Source organism: Oncorhynchus mykiss, chromosome 10 (assembly GCF_013265735.2).
Source record: "Oncorhynchus mykiss isolate Arlee chromosome 10, USDA_OmykA_1.1, whole genome shotgun sequence".
Lineage (NCBI taxonomy): Eukaryota > Metazoa > Chordata > Actinopteri > Salmoniformes > Salmonidae > Oncorhynchus > Oncorhynchus mykiss.
The window spans coordinates 69,650,346-69,669,799 of NC_048574.1; the positions used below are offsets into that span (position 1 = coordinate 69,650,346).

The 19,454-nt window shown below is 42.1% G+C and overlaps 1 protein-coding gene across 4 annotated transcripts in view; it reads right to left on the reverse strand.

Annotated features, from left to right (window-relative positions):
* Positions 1-2,639: 2,639 nt before the first annotated feature.
* Positions 2,640-19,454, reverse strand: part of cntln (centlein, centrosomal protein) — a 138,263-nt gene continuing 121,448 nt past the window's right edge. For 3 of the 4 annotated variants that reach the window (XM_036933763.1, XM_036933764.1, XM_036933762.1), the window contains one exon: positions 2,641-3,747. In XM_036933763.1, the coding sequence (XP_036789658.1) occupies positions 3,637-3,747 (111 nt within the window). In that variant the 3' untranslated portion in view covers positions 2,641-3,636. Of the gene's footprint in view, positions 3,748-19,454 lie in introns of all 4 variants that reach the window. The other variant, XM_036933761.1, reaches the window with a different exon arrangement.

Here is a 19,454-nt window from a genome sequence, read left to right on the forward strand (position 1 = left end):
GAGAGGGAGGCAGTGAGGAGGAGAGGGAGGCAGTGAGGAGGAGAGGGAGGGAGGCAGAGAAGAGGAGAGGGAGGCAGAGAGGGGGAGAGGGAGGGAGGCAGAGAGGGGGAGAGGGAGGGAGGCAGAGAGGCAGAGAGGAGGAAAGGGAGAGAGGCAAAAAGGAGGAGAGGGAGGGAGGCAGAGAGGAGAGGGAGGGAGGCAGAGAGGAGGAGAGGGAGGGAGGCAGAGAGGAGAGGGAGGCAGAGAGGAGGAGTAGGGAGGCAGTGAGGAGGAGAGGAGGCAGTGAGGAGGAGAGGGAGGCAGTGAGGAGGAGAGGGAGGCAGTGAGGAGGAGAGGGAGGCAGTGAGGAGGAGAGGAGGCAGTGAGGAGGAGGAGGCAGTGAGGAGGAGGAGGAGGCAGTGAGGAGGAGAGGAGGCAGTGAGGAGGAGAGTGAGGCGGAGGGCTAATTGTGATGGGCTGGAGGCTGCGGCGATTGGCAGCTGAGATCCACCTCTGTCTTTGTACTCCTTGGCCCCCCTGCTCTCTCCCAGCGCTCCCCACCCAAGTGACATAGGGGGGCTTTCGTAATCACACCAGGGGTGCCCCGAGACACTACCACACCCCTCAACCCCTATCATTGATCGGCCTCCCAGTCAACTCCTGACCCTGGCCCCCTCTTACCCCATCCAGGAGAGGAGCAACCCCAGAGGAAAGCTCTGCAGAAAAAATAACTGTGACAGGTGGATTAAATAAAGAAAGGGCAAAGAAAAAGAAATGCCACAGAGTTGATCACGTGGGGAGGAATAAAAGACAGAGGAAGGAGATGGAAAACTTCGCAACTGGAACTAGTGATCAAAGTAATTCCCCTCGGAGACCTGCCCTTAATGAGAGTTGTACAAGAGAGAGAAAGAGGGGAGGAAGACAGAGAAAGCGAGAGAGGGAGGGGGAAAAACGACAAGTGGATGGCTCTAATTCTCCATTCCTATAGAGCGAAGGATGGGGGGAGCGTGTGGACGTGGTACGAGGACTAGCACAAGGGAAGGCAGGAGTGTGAAGGGTGCGTTCAGGATCTGTTAACGTCTTCACGGGGGGAGGGGGGAGTGGGGGGGGCACACAGAGAGCCAAGGCCAGGTTAATTAAACCCAAGAGGTTTCTGGGTAGTCATTTGAATATGTCACATAAATAGAGGCTGAGTGTCAAGCAGACAGGGCCGGATGGTGCGGGTATAAGCAAACATGTTGACTATGCATTAAAACACGGAGAGAGAGAATAAAAGGGGGCTCCATGCTAATTTGTGCGACTCTACACTACACCCCCCCCCCCCTCCTCCTTCCTCTGTTCTTGTATCATCCCCACTGCACGCTGGATTTCTCAGTTATTAATGTTTGTCATTAGCAGCATTACGCCAGAGGACAGTGACTAGGGAGAGAAACCAAGCACAAATTTATATGGGACAAATATTGACAATAGCTCGCTCCTGGGTATTCAACGGAGAATAAAAGATGCAAACTATGTTAATGAATGGTAATTAACCACTGGGGCATAGTGCTCCCCGGGATCACAGCTAAATTGGTCCCTGTGTTGCTGGAGAGACAGTCCTGGGCTAATCCACCCTTTATTATAGAAAGATAAAGGAAAAAAAACACATCATTAGCATATATTTGAAAGGGGGGTGGGATAAAAAGTTGAATTATTTCTTGTTAATTCCTGAATGGATGATTTTACATAAGGTTGTTAATTGTACTTAAAAAAAGAGGGAATAATTGAAAACAAAGGGATGAGAAAGGAGAGGAAGACATGATCAGAGAGAGAAGTGTGGTGGTCTCGGGTGTAGGACTCCTGCTCAAGGACAGAGGAGACCCAGATCACGGTTTGATATTCACTATGAATAATGAAAGAAGAGAAAGAGAGAGAGAGAAGAGAAACATAAAAGGGCTGGAGAGGTACGTCAAGGGTGAGACTGCTCCCTCTCTACCACTGGGCTGCTTGTGTGTGTGGCCCACTGAAGACCCTCGTTAATGAAGTCAACAGTGGGGGTTGCTCATTACCGTCGGAAACCATGCCGATGGTCTACCAGTCGCCTGTCAATCATCTGGGAGACAGGGAGCCCCGCCTCCGCCCGTCCAATAGAGGAACTGAATCATGGTCCATCACTGTCAACAAGGCAGGACAGAGTACTGTCTTTCCATTAGCCTCAGTTCTAACGAGACTAGCCTGGATATAGAAATGATTTGGTCTCAACTTTAACCACTGGCCCAACAGTACATTCTGGACATGAAAACATTACAGCACATGATGCATGAAGAAAATAATCATTGTTTTAAAGTGGCCATATGTAACTTTTCATGCAATAGAAATGTGAGATATAGATCTGTCATTCCACTTGAAAGCAAGTCTAAGGAGTGGTAAATCCATTCTGTGTGTGCTGTTCTATGCTTCCCGTTCTTAAGTTGTGTTTTTGTGTATTTTACTTTGGGTTTTCTACATTACAGCTTTAAACAACTGAAAATACTATATTGTTGGTTATAGAAAATATATTTCACAGCGGTTTAGATGGTACAATGATTCTCTACACTATACTATCTTATTTTGTTACATAAACTGACATTAGGCAAACGATTCGAGTTTTAGCAACCAGGAAATGGTGGAGAGATTTCTGCATAGTGCAACTTTAATGTGACAGATCCATAATCTTGACTCCATAGTGTAAAAATAAAACAATTGGCAACGCACTTTTATTTCAATTCAGTTTCAATCAATTAACAATATAACATAATTAATTACCTATTGTAAAATACCGTATGAAGTGAACACACAAATGTCTAGTAGTATCCTGAAATAAAACACATTTCAGAATATACCTAGACATAACAAACAAAACACACAAAATGTATATTTTATGCTATCATTCACGTTAAGAGCATTTGGTCACTGAAACGTGAATGGAACAATGGAATCCAACCGGTCCAAATGGGACATGGAATGCATGTGTCGGGTTTGAGTCCAGTATATCCTAAGAGGAGAGAGAGTATGTCTGCTTCTTACTTTAAGAGGATACTTTTTCTTTCGTTGAGTCTGCACTGTTGGGTCAGGTCCCACTCCGAGCACCCTGGGGGGTCCTTGAGATCCACAATAAATTACTGAAAATATCAAAATAAAAAAAACATAACAAATCATGTCTAACTTGAAGTAAAAACGTAAGCATAATGTTATCATCACCTCAGGATGGCGTTTGGAGTAGGGAGAGAAAGAGATAGAGAGCGTTTGTCTCTGTACTGTAAATTAGCCTGACGCTAAAGGGCCCTGTCTCGCAGATGGAGCACGCTAACCACTAACGCAGATGTTGGGGGCTCATTTACAAAGGCTGGGCCCCGGCACGGCACTAGACCGCTGCGTGAGCGAGTGGCTCGGAGTGAGTCGACAGCGCTTTTCTCGTAAATATTTGTTCTGGAAGTGCGGCGTGGAGGCAACTTCATACACGTGCGTGCTCACGCACACGCACACACACAGAGAGCAACTTCAGGTCGACTTGGCCAACTCAGCCCCCGCTGAGAAAGAAAGGCCTGGGCACGAAGGAGGGATGGAGAGAGAAGAGGAGGAGGAGAGTGAGAGGATGACAGTTTTTCCCAGCCGCAGCCCTCAGCCCCGGAGTGGGAGTCAGGCGATTTCGCTGACTGGTGTTGTGAGCGCGGCCAGCGCTTCTGTCAGCACTTTCCTCTCCTTCATCTTCACACACAGCACCTCCATTAGGAGAGCAGCAGAGGGGATCTGTGGAGGGGGAGGGGAGAGGGGAGAGAAAGAAGACAGAAAAAACACAGAACAGTTAAAGTGTGCTTTTTGACACTTGGCATCTTTTCAGAGGGCAGGTTTGTTATTATTGTGGTACAGTATTGAGAGGAGAGAGGGGCAGTAGAGAGAGGTTGGGCTTGAAAGGGGCAGTAGAGAGAGAGGTTGGGCCTGAGAGGGGCAGTAGCGAGAGGTGGGCCTTGAGAGGGGCAGGGTAGAGAGACAGGTTGGGCCTGAGAGGGGCAGTAGAGAGAGGTTGGGCCTGAAAGGGGCAGTAGAGAGAGAGGTTGGGCATGAGAGAGGCAGTAGAGAGAGAGGTTGGGCCTGAGAGGGGCAGTAGAGAGAGAGGTTGGGCCTGAGAGGGGCAGTAGAGAGAGAGATTGGGCCTGAGAGGGGCAGTAGAGAGAGAGGTTGGGCCTGAAAGGGGCAGTAGAGAGAGAGGTTGGGCCTGAGAGGGGCAGTAGAGAGAGAGGTTGGGCCTGAAAGGGGCAGTAGAGAGAGAGGTTGGGCATGAGAGGGGCAGTAGAGAGAGAGGTTGGGCCTGAAAGGGGCAGTAGAGAGAGAGGTTGGGCCTGAGAGGGGCAGTAGAGAGAGAGGTTGGGCCTGAGAGGGGCAGTAGAGAGAGAGGTTGGGCCTGAAAGGGGCAGTAGAGAGAGAGGTTGGGCCTGAGAGGGGCAGTAGAGAGAGAGGTTGGGCCTGAAAGGGGCAGTAGAGAGAGAGGTTGGGCATGAGAGGGGCAGTAGAGAGAGAGATTGGGCCTGAGAGGGGCAGTAGAGAGAGAGGTTGGGCCTGAGAGGGGCAGTAGAGAGAGAGGTTGGGCCTGAGAGGGGCAGTAGAGAGAGGGGTTGGTCCATGTTTAGTGTGTTCCACAAAGCATTTCTTAAAAACAGATTACTTCGCAATAATGAAAAAGGAACAGCTGAGCACTCTGTTATTTTTATGTCCTGAGGTACAATATACATACAAAAGTATGTGGACACCCCTTCAAATTAGTGGATTTGGCTATTCCAGCCACACCTGTTGCTGACGGTGTATAAAATCGAGCACACCGCCATGCAATCTCCATAGACAAACACTGGCAGTAAAATGGTCTGTACTGAAGAGCTCTGTGACTTTCAACGTGGCAACATCATATGATGCCACCTTTGCAACAAGGAAATAATAAAAGGAATAATGGTCTGGGGCTGTTTTTCATGGTTCGGGCCCCTTAGTTCCAGTGAAGGGAAATCTTACGCTACAGCATACAATGACAATGGCAACAGTTTTGGGGGAGGCCCTTTCCTGTTTCAGTATGACAATGCCCCCGTGCACAAAGCAAGTTCCATACAGAAATGGTTTGTCGAGATCGGTGTGGAAGAACTTGACTGGCCTGCACAGAGCCCTGACCTCAACCCCATTGGCCTAATCACCCAAAATCAGCACATATCCTCACTAATGCGCTTGTGGCTGAATGGAAGCAAGTCCCCGCAGCAATGTTCCAACATCTAGTGGAAAGCCTTCCAAGAAGAGTGGAGGCTGTTATAGCAGCAAAAGGGGGGAGGGGGGGGAACTCCATATTAATGCCCATGATTTTGAAATGAGATGTTGGATGAGCAGGTGTCCATATACTTATGGTTCTGTAATGTACATACTGGTGTTCTGCTAGTCAGCATGCTCTCTGAGTGAACGATCAGTGTTGTATAAGAAAGGAGAGGAGGACACTCTAGACTAATGAGAGTTGCACTCAGTGTTAAAGTTGAGAGGAATAGTTTGGGTTTCTCTCACTGTGTATGTGTGTGTGGTTTCCTTGCTGCAGGCGAGGGAGAGAGAGAGGGGGCAGTCTTAACCTCTGCGCCTCGGCTAATTTTGTTTTTCCTCTTGCCTCTCAAAACTGACACAAGGACTTTATGGAAATCAGGCCCTGGCGATCAAAGGCAGATATACCACACATACATATTCACATGAACTCTGTGCATCCGCTCTGAAACGCTGGGAAACCTACTCATTCCTGTAGTGGGGTTTTAAAGTCTCGCTGTGGCCAGGTTTCAGTAGTACTGGACTGAAGCTGGCTTAGCTCTGAAACTCATAAAACGTTGTATTATGCTTTAATCATAGAACATATCTCCATAACATATGTAAACCAGATCAGCACTAAGTACTGGAGCTTAAAGGTTCTCTTCATGCTCAGATCTCGAAAGTGAATTGAAGTGGCTTACTGGAGGAATTGTACAAAGTTAAACATTCAGGATGTTTATTTAGCTCTTTCTTTATTTCTCTGTCTGTCTGTCTGTCTGTCTCTGTCACGCACACACGCACTGCTGAGACACCTCTCTGTTCCTCGGAGTCTCCTCTACCACTGCTGAGACACCTCTCTGTTCCTCGGAGTCTCCTCTACCACTGCTGAGACACCTCTCTGTTCCTCTGAGTCTCCTCTACCACTGCTGAGACACCTCTCTGTTCCTCTGAGTCTCCTCTACCACTGCTGAGACACCTCTCTGTTCCTCGGAGTCTCCTCAACCACTGCTGAGACACCTCTCTGTTCCTCGGAGTCTCCTCTACCACTGCTGAGACACCTCTCTGTTCCTCTGAGTCTCCTCTACCACTGCTGAGACACCTCTCTGTTCCTCTGAGTCTCCTCTACCACTGCTGAGACACCTCTCTGTTCCTCTGAGTCTCCTCTACCACTGCTGAGACACCTCTCTGTTCCTCTGAGTCTCCTCTACCACTGCTGAGACACCTCTCTGTTTCTCTGAGTCTCCTCTACCACTGCTGAGACACCTCTCTGTTTCTCTGAGTCTCCTCTACCACTGCTGAGACACCTCTCTGTCCCTCTGAGTCTCTTCTACCACTGCTGAGACACCTCTCTGTTCCTCTGAGTCTCTTCTACCACTGCTGAGACACCTCTCTGTTCCTCTGAGTCTCCTCTACCACTGCTGAGACACCTCTCTGTTCCTCTGAGTCTCCTCTACCACTGCTGAGACACCTCTCTGTTCCTCTGAGTCTCTTCTACCACTGCTGAGACACCTCTCTGTTCCTCTGAGTCTCCTCTACCACTGCTGAGACACCTCTCTGTTCCTCTGAGTCTCTTCTACCACTGCTGAGACACCTCTCTGTTCCTCTGAGTCTCCTCTACCACTGCTGAGACACCTCTCTGTTCCTCTGAGTCTCTTCTACCACTGCTGAGACACCTCTCTGTTCCTCGGAGTCTCCTCTACCACTGCTGAGACACCTCTCTGTTCCTCTGAGTCTCCTCTACCACTGCTGAGACACCTCTCTGTTCCTCTGAGTCTCCTCTACCACTGCTGAGACACCTCTCTGTTCCTCTGAGTCTCCTCTACCACTGCTGAGACACCTCTCTGTTCCTCTGAGTCTCCTCTACCACTGCTGAGACACCTCTCTGTTTCTCTGAGTCTCCTCTACCACTGCTGAGACACCTCTCTGTTCCTCTGAGTCTCCTCTACCACTGCTGAGACACCTCTCTGTTCCTCTGAGTCTCCTCTACCACTGCTGAGACACCTCTCTGTTCCTCGGAGTCTCCTCTACCACTGCTGAGACACCTCTCTGTTCCTCTGAGTCTCCTCTACCACTGCTGAGACACCTCTCTGTTCCTCTGAGTCTCCTCTACCACTGCTGAGACACCTCTCTGTTCCTCTGAGTCTCCTCTACCACTGCTGAGACACCTCTCTGTTTCTCTGAGTCTCCTCTACCACTGCTGAGACACCTCTCTGTTTCTCTGAGTCTCCTCTACCACTGCTGAGACACCTCTCTGTTCCTCTGAGTCTCTTCTACCACTGCTGAGACACCTCTCTGTTCCTCTGAGTCTCCTCTACCACTGCTGAGACACCTCTCTGTTCCTCGGAGTCTCCTCTACCACTGCTGAGACACCTCTCTGTTCCTCTGAGTCTCCTCTACCACTGCTGAGACACCTCTCTGTTCCTCTGAGTCTCCTCTACCACTGCTGAGACACCTCTCTGTTCCGCTGAGTCTCTTCTACCACTGCTGAGACACCGCTCTGTTCCTCTCTGCAGAGACAACACTACACACCCAATCACAGCTCAGCTCCTCACCACTGCTCTAATCAGCTAACTACAGTACACGTACAGCCACTAACTAAGCAAACAAACAACTACACAGTCAAATACAGTATAAAGAGATGCCACAGCACAGGGCTATGGGAGAGGAGACCGACAGGGTCATAATGATGATAATAATAATATATGTTATTTAGCAGATGCTTTTTATCCAAAGAGACTTACAGTCATGCGTGTTTACATTTGATGTATGGGTGGTCCTGGAATTCTGGCATTGCAAGGACCATGCTCTACCAACTGAGTTACAGAGGACCACATAATGATAATTATGATTGATATGGCTAAATAAAGGTAAACATACTGATTGAGAAGTGTACCTCAGTCTATTCTGGTTTAAGTGTGTGTAACTCAGAGTCTACATAAACACAACCTTCCTTGTTCACAGAGGTGACCTATCTGGTTTGCATGCTGTGTGTATTCTGGCAAAAGGGCCTCTGTTCTTCTGCACGGAGCGTTTTCTTTTAGTAGCCGTATGGGTTACATTTGTGACAGTCAGTGAGATCAAACACAGAGCTTGCTACCTGGGGCAGGTGAACACACAGGCCCTGGAGCGACACACACACTGTACCCATGTCTCTGCCTGCTCTAATGGCACCAGAGGGACCGCTAGGACCTGTCATTACTATGTAACCGCTGCTTTACAGGGGCCCCGGGCCCTTAGGGCAGATCGCACCTTTTCAGTGGACACCCCCATGAATGTCTTTCAGAACCCCTCCGGGCACCTGTTTTGTTCCTTGTCAGTGACTCTTTGTTAGTTCCACCTTCTGTTTGAGTGGCAATTTTTGGTTTCTTGCTGGGGAACGTACCAAATTGTTAACTAGCAACAACGACTGGGCCCTAAAAGACACCCACCAGAAGAGGCAAACAAAATAAAACCCAAATCAAACTTAAAGTCAGGAAGCAAACCAAAAAGTGGAGCAAAACGAAAACAGGGAACAATGTGACACCAATCGGTGCGCCCAACATGCTAACGTCCATCCCCAAATATAAATGGAAAAACCAAAGCATGTAACACCTTCCCCCTAGCCCCCATCACTATTCAATAGGCCCCGCAGACCAGAGCGATTGTCTGGATATGTTTTCATTAACACGGTCCGGTGTGTTAGCGCTGACGTGCTAAGCTACCCGCGTTGAGTGTGTTGAGATACTGACAAGAGACAATACAAGGTGGCCGGGGGCGCGACGTAAAGGTGGTTTTACCAGACCAATTAAATGACACTGTTACTCCAGTGCCTGGGGCGCCACTGGAGGCGGGGAGCCGTTTGCGGTACAACACCGGGGCTCCCGTTGTGCGTTAGACGCCATTACGTGAAACAACACCTCCCTTAACCGATCGATCATTCACACGCTTTCTGTTCTCCCTCGGAACAGGTTAGCAGGTTTCGAGGGCCCAATTTGTGTGAGGAGAGGTAGACATGCATGGTGTTAGTGTGGAAGTCTAGATAGAAATGGAAAGAGGGAGGGGGACGACAGAGACAAAGGAGCGGGAACAACACATTTTTTATTTGTTGCATTGCAGCAAAGTTCTCTTGCAACAGGGTGATCAAATTAAGATCCTGCATCTGTACCTCTTAGAAATGTGATTGACTGATTGATTGATTTAAAAATGCTTTAGATTCAATGCTTGTTCTCCAGTGCCCTTGCATACACCACTGAAATGGTACAATATGTTCCTGGTACAATATGTTTACCGTCATTTATAAAGCGGCGATAAGACACCTCCAATCTAGGCCACCGCGGGGAAGGGAAGGAGATACTTTACATGATCACAGGGAAACACTTTATGATCTTTGATCTGCTCACTTTTGTTTGAAATTAAAGTTATCAAACGGGGAATAAACAACAAGGAACAAAACAAAAGCACCCAAGACCTACTAAAAAAAGTCTGCATTTGATTATCCCGATAATGAACATGTCACATGCAGATTAAAAAAGACGGGGAAAAAACTCAGGTGAGTAAAAGGAAAAAAATCCCCAAAGTCTATTCTTCTTCTCCTTCTTTCTCCTTGGTAATTACGGTTCTCTCTCTCGTTCTCTCTCTCGTTGCCGTGTTCCTTTCTATTCTCCCCTTTAGGGCCCCGGGAGACTGATATGAAAGGGAATTGGACACTTGGGGCCATAGATACTGTAATTAAAAATCTTTGCCTTATTTTGGAGTTGATATTTAGTTGGGAAACATCATCAGGTCTGTGCAACCTGTGTTATTAGAGCTGACCTAAATACAACCCAGATTAAACGCTTCAGCAACGCTACGGCAGGCCTTTGTTTTTCACTCATTAGGAGTGGAAATGAGGTGATCATCACAGACACAATTCAGGTATAAATACATTAAGGTTATATCCACACAAAAGGATGCTGCAACGCTGCTGAAACCCTTTTGTACCTGTTGGCAGAAACATACCGTACTGTTCAGTATACTGAAGTGTGTAATCCTATCACAAATCAGAAACATACCGTACTGTTCAGTATACTGAAGTGTGTGATTCTATCACAAATCAGAAACATACCATACTGTTCAGTATACTGAAGTGTGTAATCCTATCACAAATCAGAAACATACCATACTGTTCAGTATACTGAAGTGTGTAATCCTATCACAAATCAGAAACATACCATACTGTTCAGTATACTGAAGTGTGTAATCCTATCACAAATCAGAAACATACCGTACTGTTCAGTATACTGAAGTGTGTAATCCTATCACAAATCAGAAACATACCATACTGTTCAGTATACTGAAGTGTGTAATCCTATCACAAATCAGAAACATACCATACTGTTCAGTATACTGAAGTGTGTAATCCTATCACAAATCAGAAACATACTATACTGTTCAGTATACTGAAGTGTGTAATCCTATCACAAATCAGAAACATACCGTACTGTTCAGTATACTGAAGTGTGTAATCCTATCACAAATCAGAAACATACTGTTCAGTGTACTGAAGTGTGTAATTCTATCACAAATCAGAAACATACTGTTCAGTATACTGAAGTGTGTAATTCTATCACAAATCAGAAACATACTGTTCAGTGTACTGAAGTGTGTAATTCTATCACAAATCAGAAACATACTGTTCAGTATACTGAAGTGTGTAATTCTATCACAAATCAGAAACATACCATACTGTTCAGTATACTGAAGTGTGTAATTCTATCACAAATCAGAAACATACTGTTCAGTGTACTGAAGTGTGTAATTCTATCACAAATCAGAAACATACTGTTCAGTATACTGAAGTGTGTAATTCTATCACAAATCAGAAACATACTGTTCAGTGTACTGAAGTGTGTAATCCTATCACAAATCAGAAACATACTGTTCAGTGTACTGAAGTGTGTAATTCTATCACAAATCAGAAACATACTGTTCAGTATACTGAAGTGTGTAATCCTATCACAAATCAGAAACATACCATACTGTTCAGTATACTGAAGTGTGTAATCCTATCACAAATCAGAAACATACCGTACTGTTCAGTATACTGAAGTGTGTAATTCTATCACAAATCAGAAACATACTATACTGTACAGTATACTGAAGTGTGTAATCCTATCACAAATCAGAAACATACTGTTCAGTATACTGAAGTGTGTAATTCTATCACAAATCAGAAACATACCATACTGTTCAGTATACTGAAGTGTGTAATTCTATCACAAATCAGAAACATACCATACTGTTCAGTATACTGAAGTGTGTAATTCTATCACAAATCAGAAACATACTGTTCAGTATACTGAAGTGTGTAATTCTATCACAAATCAGAAACATACCATACTGTACAGTATACTGAAGTGTGTAATCCTATCACAAATCAGAAACATACTGTTCAGTATACTGAAGTGTGTAATCCTATCACAAATCAGAAACATACCATACTGTTCAGTATACTGAAGTGTGTAATCCTATCACAAATCAGAAACATACCATACTGTTCAGTATACTGAAGTGTGTAATCCTATCACAAATCAGAAACATACCATACTGTTCAGTATACTGAAGTGTGTAATTCTATCACAAATCAGAAACATACCGTACTGTTCAGTATACTGAAGTGTGTAATTCTATCACAAATCAGAAACATACCGTACTGTTCAGTATACTGAAGTGTGTAATTCTATCACAAATCAGAAACATACCATACTGTTCAGTATACTGAAGTGTGTAATTCTATCACAAATCAGAAACATACTGTTCAGTATACTGAAGTGTGTAATTCTATCACAAATCAGAAACATACTGTACAGTATACTGAAGTGTGTAATCCTATCACAAATCAGAAACATACTGTTCAGTGTACTGAAGTGTGTAATTCTATCACAAATCAGAAACATACTGTTCAGTATACTGAAGTGTGTAATTCTATCACAAATCAGAAACATACTGTTCAGTGTACTGAAGTGTGTAATCCTATCACAAATCAGAAACATACTGTTCAGTGTACTGAAGTGTGTAATTCTATCACAAATCAGAAACATACTGTTCAGTATACTGAAGTGTGTAATCCTATCACAAATCAGAAACATACCATACTGTTCAGTATACTGAAGTGTGTAATCCTATCACAAATCAGAAACATACCATACTGTTCAGTATACTGAAGTGTGTAATTCTATCACAAATCAGAAACATACCATACTGTTCAGTATACTGAAGTGTGTAATTCTATCACAAATCAGAAACATACTGTTCAGTATACTGAAGTGTGTAATTCTATCACAAATCAGAAACATACCATACTGTACAGTATACTGAAGTGTGTAATCCTATCACAAATCAGAAACATACTGTACTGTTCAGTATACTGAAGTGTGTAATTCTATCACAAATCAGAAACATACCGTACTGTTCAGTATACTGAAGTGTGTAATTCTATCACAAATCAGAAACATACCATACTGTTCAGTATACTGAAGTGTGTAATTCTATCACAAATCAGAAACATACTGTTCAGTATACTGAAGTGTGTAATCCTATCACAAATCAGAAACATACCGTACTGTTCAGTATACTGAAGTGTGTAATCCTATCACAAATCAGAAACATACTGTTCAGTGTACTGAAGTGTGTAATTCTATCACAAATCAGAAACATACTGTTCAGTATACTGAAGTGTGTAATTCTATCACAAATCAGAAACATACTGTTCAGTGTACTGAAGTGTGTAATTCTATCACAAATCAGAAACATACCATACTGTTCAGTATACTGAAGTGTGTAATTCTATCACAAATCAGAAACATACTGTTCAGTATACTGAAGTGTGTAATTCTATCACAAATCAGAAACATACCATACTGTACAGTATACTGAAGTGTGTAATCCTATCACAAATCAGAAACATACTGTACTGTTCAGTATACTGAAGTGTGTAATTCTATCACAAATCAGAAACATACCGTACTGTTCAGTATACTGAAGTGTGTAATTCTATCACAAATCAGAAACATACCATACTGTTCAGTATACTGAAGTGTGTAATTCTATCACAAATCAGAAACATACTGTTCAGTATACTGAAGTGTGTAATTCTATCACAAATCAGAAACATACTGTACAGTATACTGAAGTGTGTAATCCTATCACAAATCAGAAACATACTGTTCAGTGTACTGAAGTGTGTAATTCTATCACAAATCAGAAACATACTGTTCAGTATACTGAAGTGTGTAATTCTATCACAAATCAGAAACATACTGTTCAGTGTACTGAAGTGTGTAATTCTATCACAAATCAGAAACATACCATACTGTTCAGTATACTGAAGTGTGTAATTCTATCACAAATCAGAAACATACTGTTCAGTATACTGAAGTGTGTAATTCTATCACAAATCAGAAACATACCATACTGTACAGTATACTGAAGTGTGTAATCCTATCACAAATCAGAAACATACTGTACTGTTCAGTATACTGAAGTGTGTAATTCTATCACAAATCAGAAACATACCGTACTGTTCAGTATACTGAAGTGTGTAATTCTATCACAAATCAGAAACATACCATACTGTTCAGTATACTGAAGTGTGTAATTCTATCACAAATCAGAAACATACTGTTCAGTATACTGAAGTGTGTAATTCTATCACAAATCAGAAACATACTGTACAGTATACTGAAGTGTGTAATCCTATCACAAATCAGAAACATACTGTTCAGTGTACTGAAGTGTGTAATTCTATCACAAATCAGAAACATACTGTTCAGTATACTGAAGTGTGTAATTCTATCACAAATCAGAAACATACTGTTCAGTGTACTGAAGTGTGTAATCCTATCACAAATCAGAAACATACTGTTCAGTGTACTGAAGTGTGTAATTCTATCACAAATCAGAAACATACTGTTCAGTATACTGAAGTGTGTAATCCTATCACAAATCAGAAACATACCGTACTGTTCAGTATACTGAAGTGTGTAATTCTATCACAAATCAGAAACATACTATACTGTACAGTATACTGAAGTGTGTAATCCTATCACAAATCAGAAACATACTGTTCAGTATACTGAAGTGTGTAATTCTATCACAAATCAGAAACATACCATACTGTTCAGTATACTGAAGTGTGTAATTCTATCACAAATCAGAAACATACCATACTGTTCAGTATACTGAAGTGTGTAATTCTATCACAAATCAGAAACATACTGTTCAGTATACTGAAGTGTGTAATTCTATCACAAATCAGAAACATACCATACTGTACAGTATACTGAAGTGTGTAATCCTATCACAAATCAGAAACATACTGTTCAGTATACTGAAGTGTGTAATCCTATCACAAATCAGAAACATACCATACTGTTCAGTATACTGAAGTGTGTAATCCTATCACAAATCAGAAACATACCATACTGTTCAGTATACTGAAGTGTGTAATCCTATCACAAATCAGAAACATACCATACTGTTCAGTATACTGAAGTGTGTAATTCTATCACAAATCAGAAACATACCGTACTGTTCAGTATACTGAAGTGTGTAATTCTATCACAAATCAGAAACATACCGTACTGTTCAGTATACTGAAGTGTGTAATTCTATCACAAATCAGAAACATACTGTACTGTTCAGTATACTGAAGTGTGTAATTCTATCACAAATCAGAAACATACCATACTGTTCAGTATACTGAAGTGTGTAATTCTATCACAAATCAGAAACATACTGTTCAGTATACTGAAGTGTGTAATTCTATCACAAATCAGAAACATACCATACTGTTCAGTATACTGAAGTGTGTAATTCTATCACAAATCAGAAACATACTGTTCAGTATACTGAAGTGTGTAATTCTATCACAAATCAGAAACATACCATACTGTTCAGTATACTGAAGTGTGTAATCCTATCACAAATCAGAAACATACTGTTCAGTATACTGAAGTGTGTAATTCTATCACAAATCAGAAACATACCATACTGTTCAGTATACTGAAGTGTGTAATCCTATCACAAATCAGAAACATACCGTACTGTTCAGTATACTGAAGTGTGTAATCCTATCACAAATCAGAAACATACCATACTGTTCAGTATACTGAAGTGTGTAATCCTATCACAAATAAATCAGAAACATACCATACTGTTCAGTATACTGAAGTGTGTAATCCTATCACAAATCAGAAACATACCATACTGTTCAGTATACTGAAGTGTGTAATCCTATCACAAATCAGAAACATACCATACTGTTCAGTATACTGAAGTGTGTAATTCTATCACAAATCAGAAACATACCGTACTGTTCAGTATACTGAAGTGTGTAATTCTATCACAAATCAGAAACATACCATACTGTTCAGTATACTGAAGTGTGTAATTCTATCACAAATCAGAAACATACTGTTCAGTATACTGAAGTGTGTAATTCTATCACAAATCAGAAACATACCATACTGTTCAGTATACTGAAGTGTGTAATTCTATCACAAATCAGAAACATACTGTTCAGTATACTGAAGTGTGTAATTCTATCACAAATCAGAAACATACCATACTGTTCAGTATACTGAAGTGTGTAATCCTATCACAAATCAGAAACATACTGTTCAGTATACTGAAGTGTGTAATTCTATCACAAATCAGAAACATACCATACTGTTCAGTATACTGAAGTGTGTAATCCTATCACAAATCAGAAACATACCGTACTGTTCAGTATACTGAAGTGTGTAATCCTATCACAAATCAGAAACATACCATACTGTTCAGTATACTGAAGTGTGTAATCCTATCACAAATAAATCAGAAACATACCATACTGTTCAGTATACTGAAGTGTGTAATCCTATCACAAATCAGAAACATACCATACTGTTCAGTATACTGAAGTGTGTAATCCTATCACAAATCAGAAACATACCATACTGTTCAGTATACTGAAGTGTGTAATTCTATCACAAATCAGAAACATACCGTACTGTTCAGTATACTGAAGTGTGTAATCCTATCACAAATCAGAAACATACTGTTCAGTATACTGAAGTGTGTAATTCTATCACAAATCAGAAACATACCATACTGTTCAGTATACTGAAGTGTGTAATCCTATCACAAATCAGAAACATACCGTACTGTTCAGTATACTGAAGTGTGTAATCCTATCACAAATCAGAAACATACCATACTGTTCAGTATACTGAAGTGTGTAATCCTATCACAAATAAATCAGAAACATACCATACTGTTCAGTATACTGAAGTGTGTAATCCTATCACAAATCAGAAACATACCATACTGTTCAGTATACTGAAGTGTGTAATCCTATCACAAATCAGAAACATACCATACTGTTCAGTATACTGAAGTGTGTAATTCTATCACAAATCAGAAACATACCGTACTGTTCAGTATACTGAAGTGTGTAATCCTATCACAAATCAGAAACATACCATACTGTTCAGTATACTGAAGTGTGTAATCCTATCACAAATCAGAAACATACTGTTCAGTATACTGAAGTGTGTAATTCTATCACAAATCAGAAACATACCATACTGTTCAGTATACTGAAGTGTGTAATCCTATCACAAATCAGAAACATACCATACTGTTCAGTATACTGAAGTGTGTAATCCTATCACAAATCAGAAACATACTGTTCAGTATACTGAAGTGTGTAATTCTATCACAAATCATGATGACTTGACTGTTATGGTGCTGTTTCACAGTAGTTTGACTTTCTTCAGCAATGAGCCGTCATAACAGGCTAACATTACTCAATGAGACATTATAACAGGCTAACATTACTCAATGAGCCCTCATAACATGCTAACATTACTCAATGAGACATTATAACAGGCTAACATTACTCAATGAGCCCTCATAACAGGCTAACATTACTCAATGAGCCCTCATAACAGGCTAACATTACTCAATGAGCCCTCATAACAGGCTAACATTACTCAATGAGACATAATAACAGGCTAACATTACTCAATGAGCCCTCATAACAGGCTAACATTACTCAATGAGCCCTCATAACAGGCTAACATTACTCAATGAGCCCTCATAACAGGCTAACATTACTCAATGAGACATAATAACAGGCTAACTTTATTTAATGAGACATTATAACAGGCTAACATTACTCAATGAGACATAATAACAGGCTAACATTACTCAATGAGACATAATAACAGGCTAACATTACTCAATGAGACATAACAGGCTAACATTACTCAATGAGACATAATAACAGGCTAACATTATTCAATGAGACATAATAACAGGTTAACATTAATCAATGAGCCCTCATAACAGGCTAACATTACTCAATGAGCCCTCATAACAGGCTAACATTACTCAATGAGCCCTCATAACAGGCTAACATTACTCAATGAGACATAATAACAGGTTAACGTTAATCAATGAGCCCTCATAACAGGCTAACATTACTCAATGAGACATTATAACAGGCTAACGTTAATCAATGAGCCATAATAACAAGCTAACCGCAGGAGGTTGGTGGCAATTTAATTGGGGAGGATGGGCACGTGGTAACGGCTGGAGCAGAATAGGTGGAAAGGTATCAACAACATCAAACACATGGTTTCCATGGGTTTGATGCCATTCCATTCGCTCCGTTCCAACCATTATTATGAGCCGTCCTCCCCTCAGCAGCCTCCTCTGAGGCTAACATTATCCAATGAGCCATTATAACAGGCTAACATTATCCAATGGGCCATTATAACAGGCTAACATTATCCAATGAGCCATTATAACAGGCTAACATTACCCAATGAGCCATTATAACAGGCTAACATTATCCAATGAGCCATTATAACAGGCTAACATTATCCAATGAGCCATTATAACAGGCTAACATTATCCAATGAGCCCTTATAACAGGCTAACATTATCCAATGAGCCATCTTAACAGGCTAACATTATCCAATGAGCCATTATAACAGGCTAACACTATCCAATGAGCCATTATAACATGCTAACATTATCCAATGAGCCCTTATAACAGGCTAACATTATCCAATGAGCCATCTTAACAGACTAACATTATCCAATGAGCCATCTTAACAGACTAACGTTATCCAATGAGCCATCATAACAGGCTAACATTACTCAATGAGGCCCAAACCCTGTCCAACAGCCAAGCTATATGCTAACTCACTTTAGAATGTCCACTACCAGCATCAATTCACTTCTGTGTGCCTACTTCAACAAAGTCAGCCAGTGTAGAGGAAAATTGAGGAAAATAATTAATGAATGCAGTTCCAGAATAATCTTGACTGGCCAACTTAAACCAAACTCTATTAGTGTACAGCGTCTTTGTCTGAATAAACTATGTAGCTTGTGATCACAGTAAACACAGAGAGGAAGGTTATAGTCTACTTTGGTCTCTACTCGTCACACAAACCCAGTCGCCCACCTCCCCTAGGGCCCCTTGTCCCCACAATCTCTGCCATGGCACATTTACAGTACAAAGTCTGAGAATCCCCCCCCCCCCCCTCACACAGCACAGTCACTGCTGATTTAATTAGCCCAATCATTAAACAAGGCTTAATTAGAGTCCCTTCTTTCTGAAGGAACAACAGTAGCTGGAGATCTGTTCCTTGTCATTACTGCATAATAATTACCAACTGCAGAATAATTGCAGATGATATCCGCCATCCCTATGCCAGCGTTGACAACAAACAAACACGTTTGAGAAGTTGGTAATATTGTTGTTTGGGCATGGTGGTGCTTGACTCAAAAGTTACAATGGTTTTGGTTGAGTATGTAAGTAAGTAGCCTTGCACATGCCTTGGCTTGTGTGAGCTGGAACTGTTCACAGGAGCAGGAGCCTGTTTCTGTAGTGTGAGGCAGCTTGATGTAGAAGTACACACTCTGGACAGGACGCTAGTCTATCTGCTGTGTCTGTAGCATGAGGCAGCTTGATGTACAAGTACACACCCTGGACAGGATGCTAGTCTTTCTCCTGTTTCTGTAGTGTGAGGCAGCTTGATGTACAAGTACACACCCTGGACAGGACGCTAGTCTTTCTCCTGTTTCTGTAGTGTGAGGCAGCTTGATGTACAAGTACACACCCTGGACAGGACGCTAGTCTTTCTCCTGTTTCTGTAGTGTGAGGCAGCTTGATGTACAAGTAC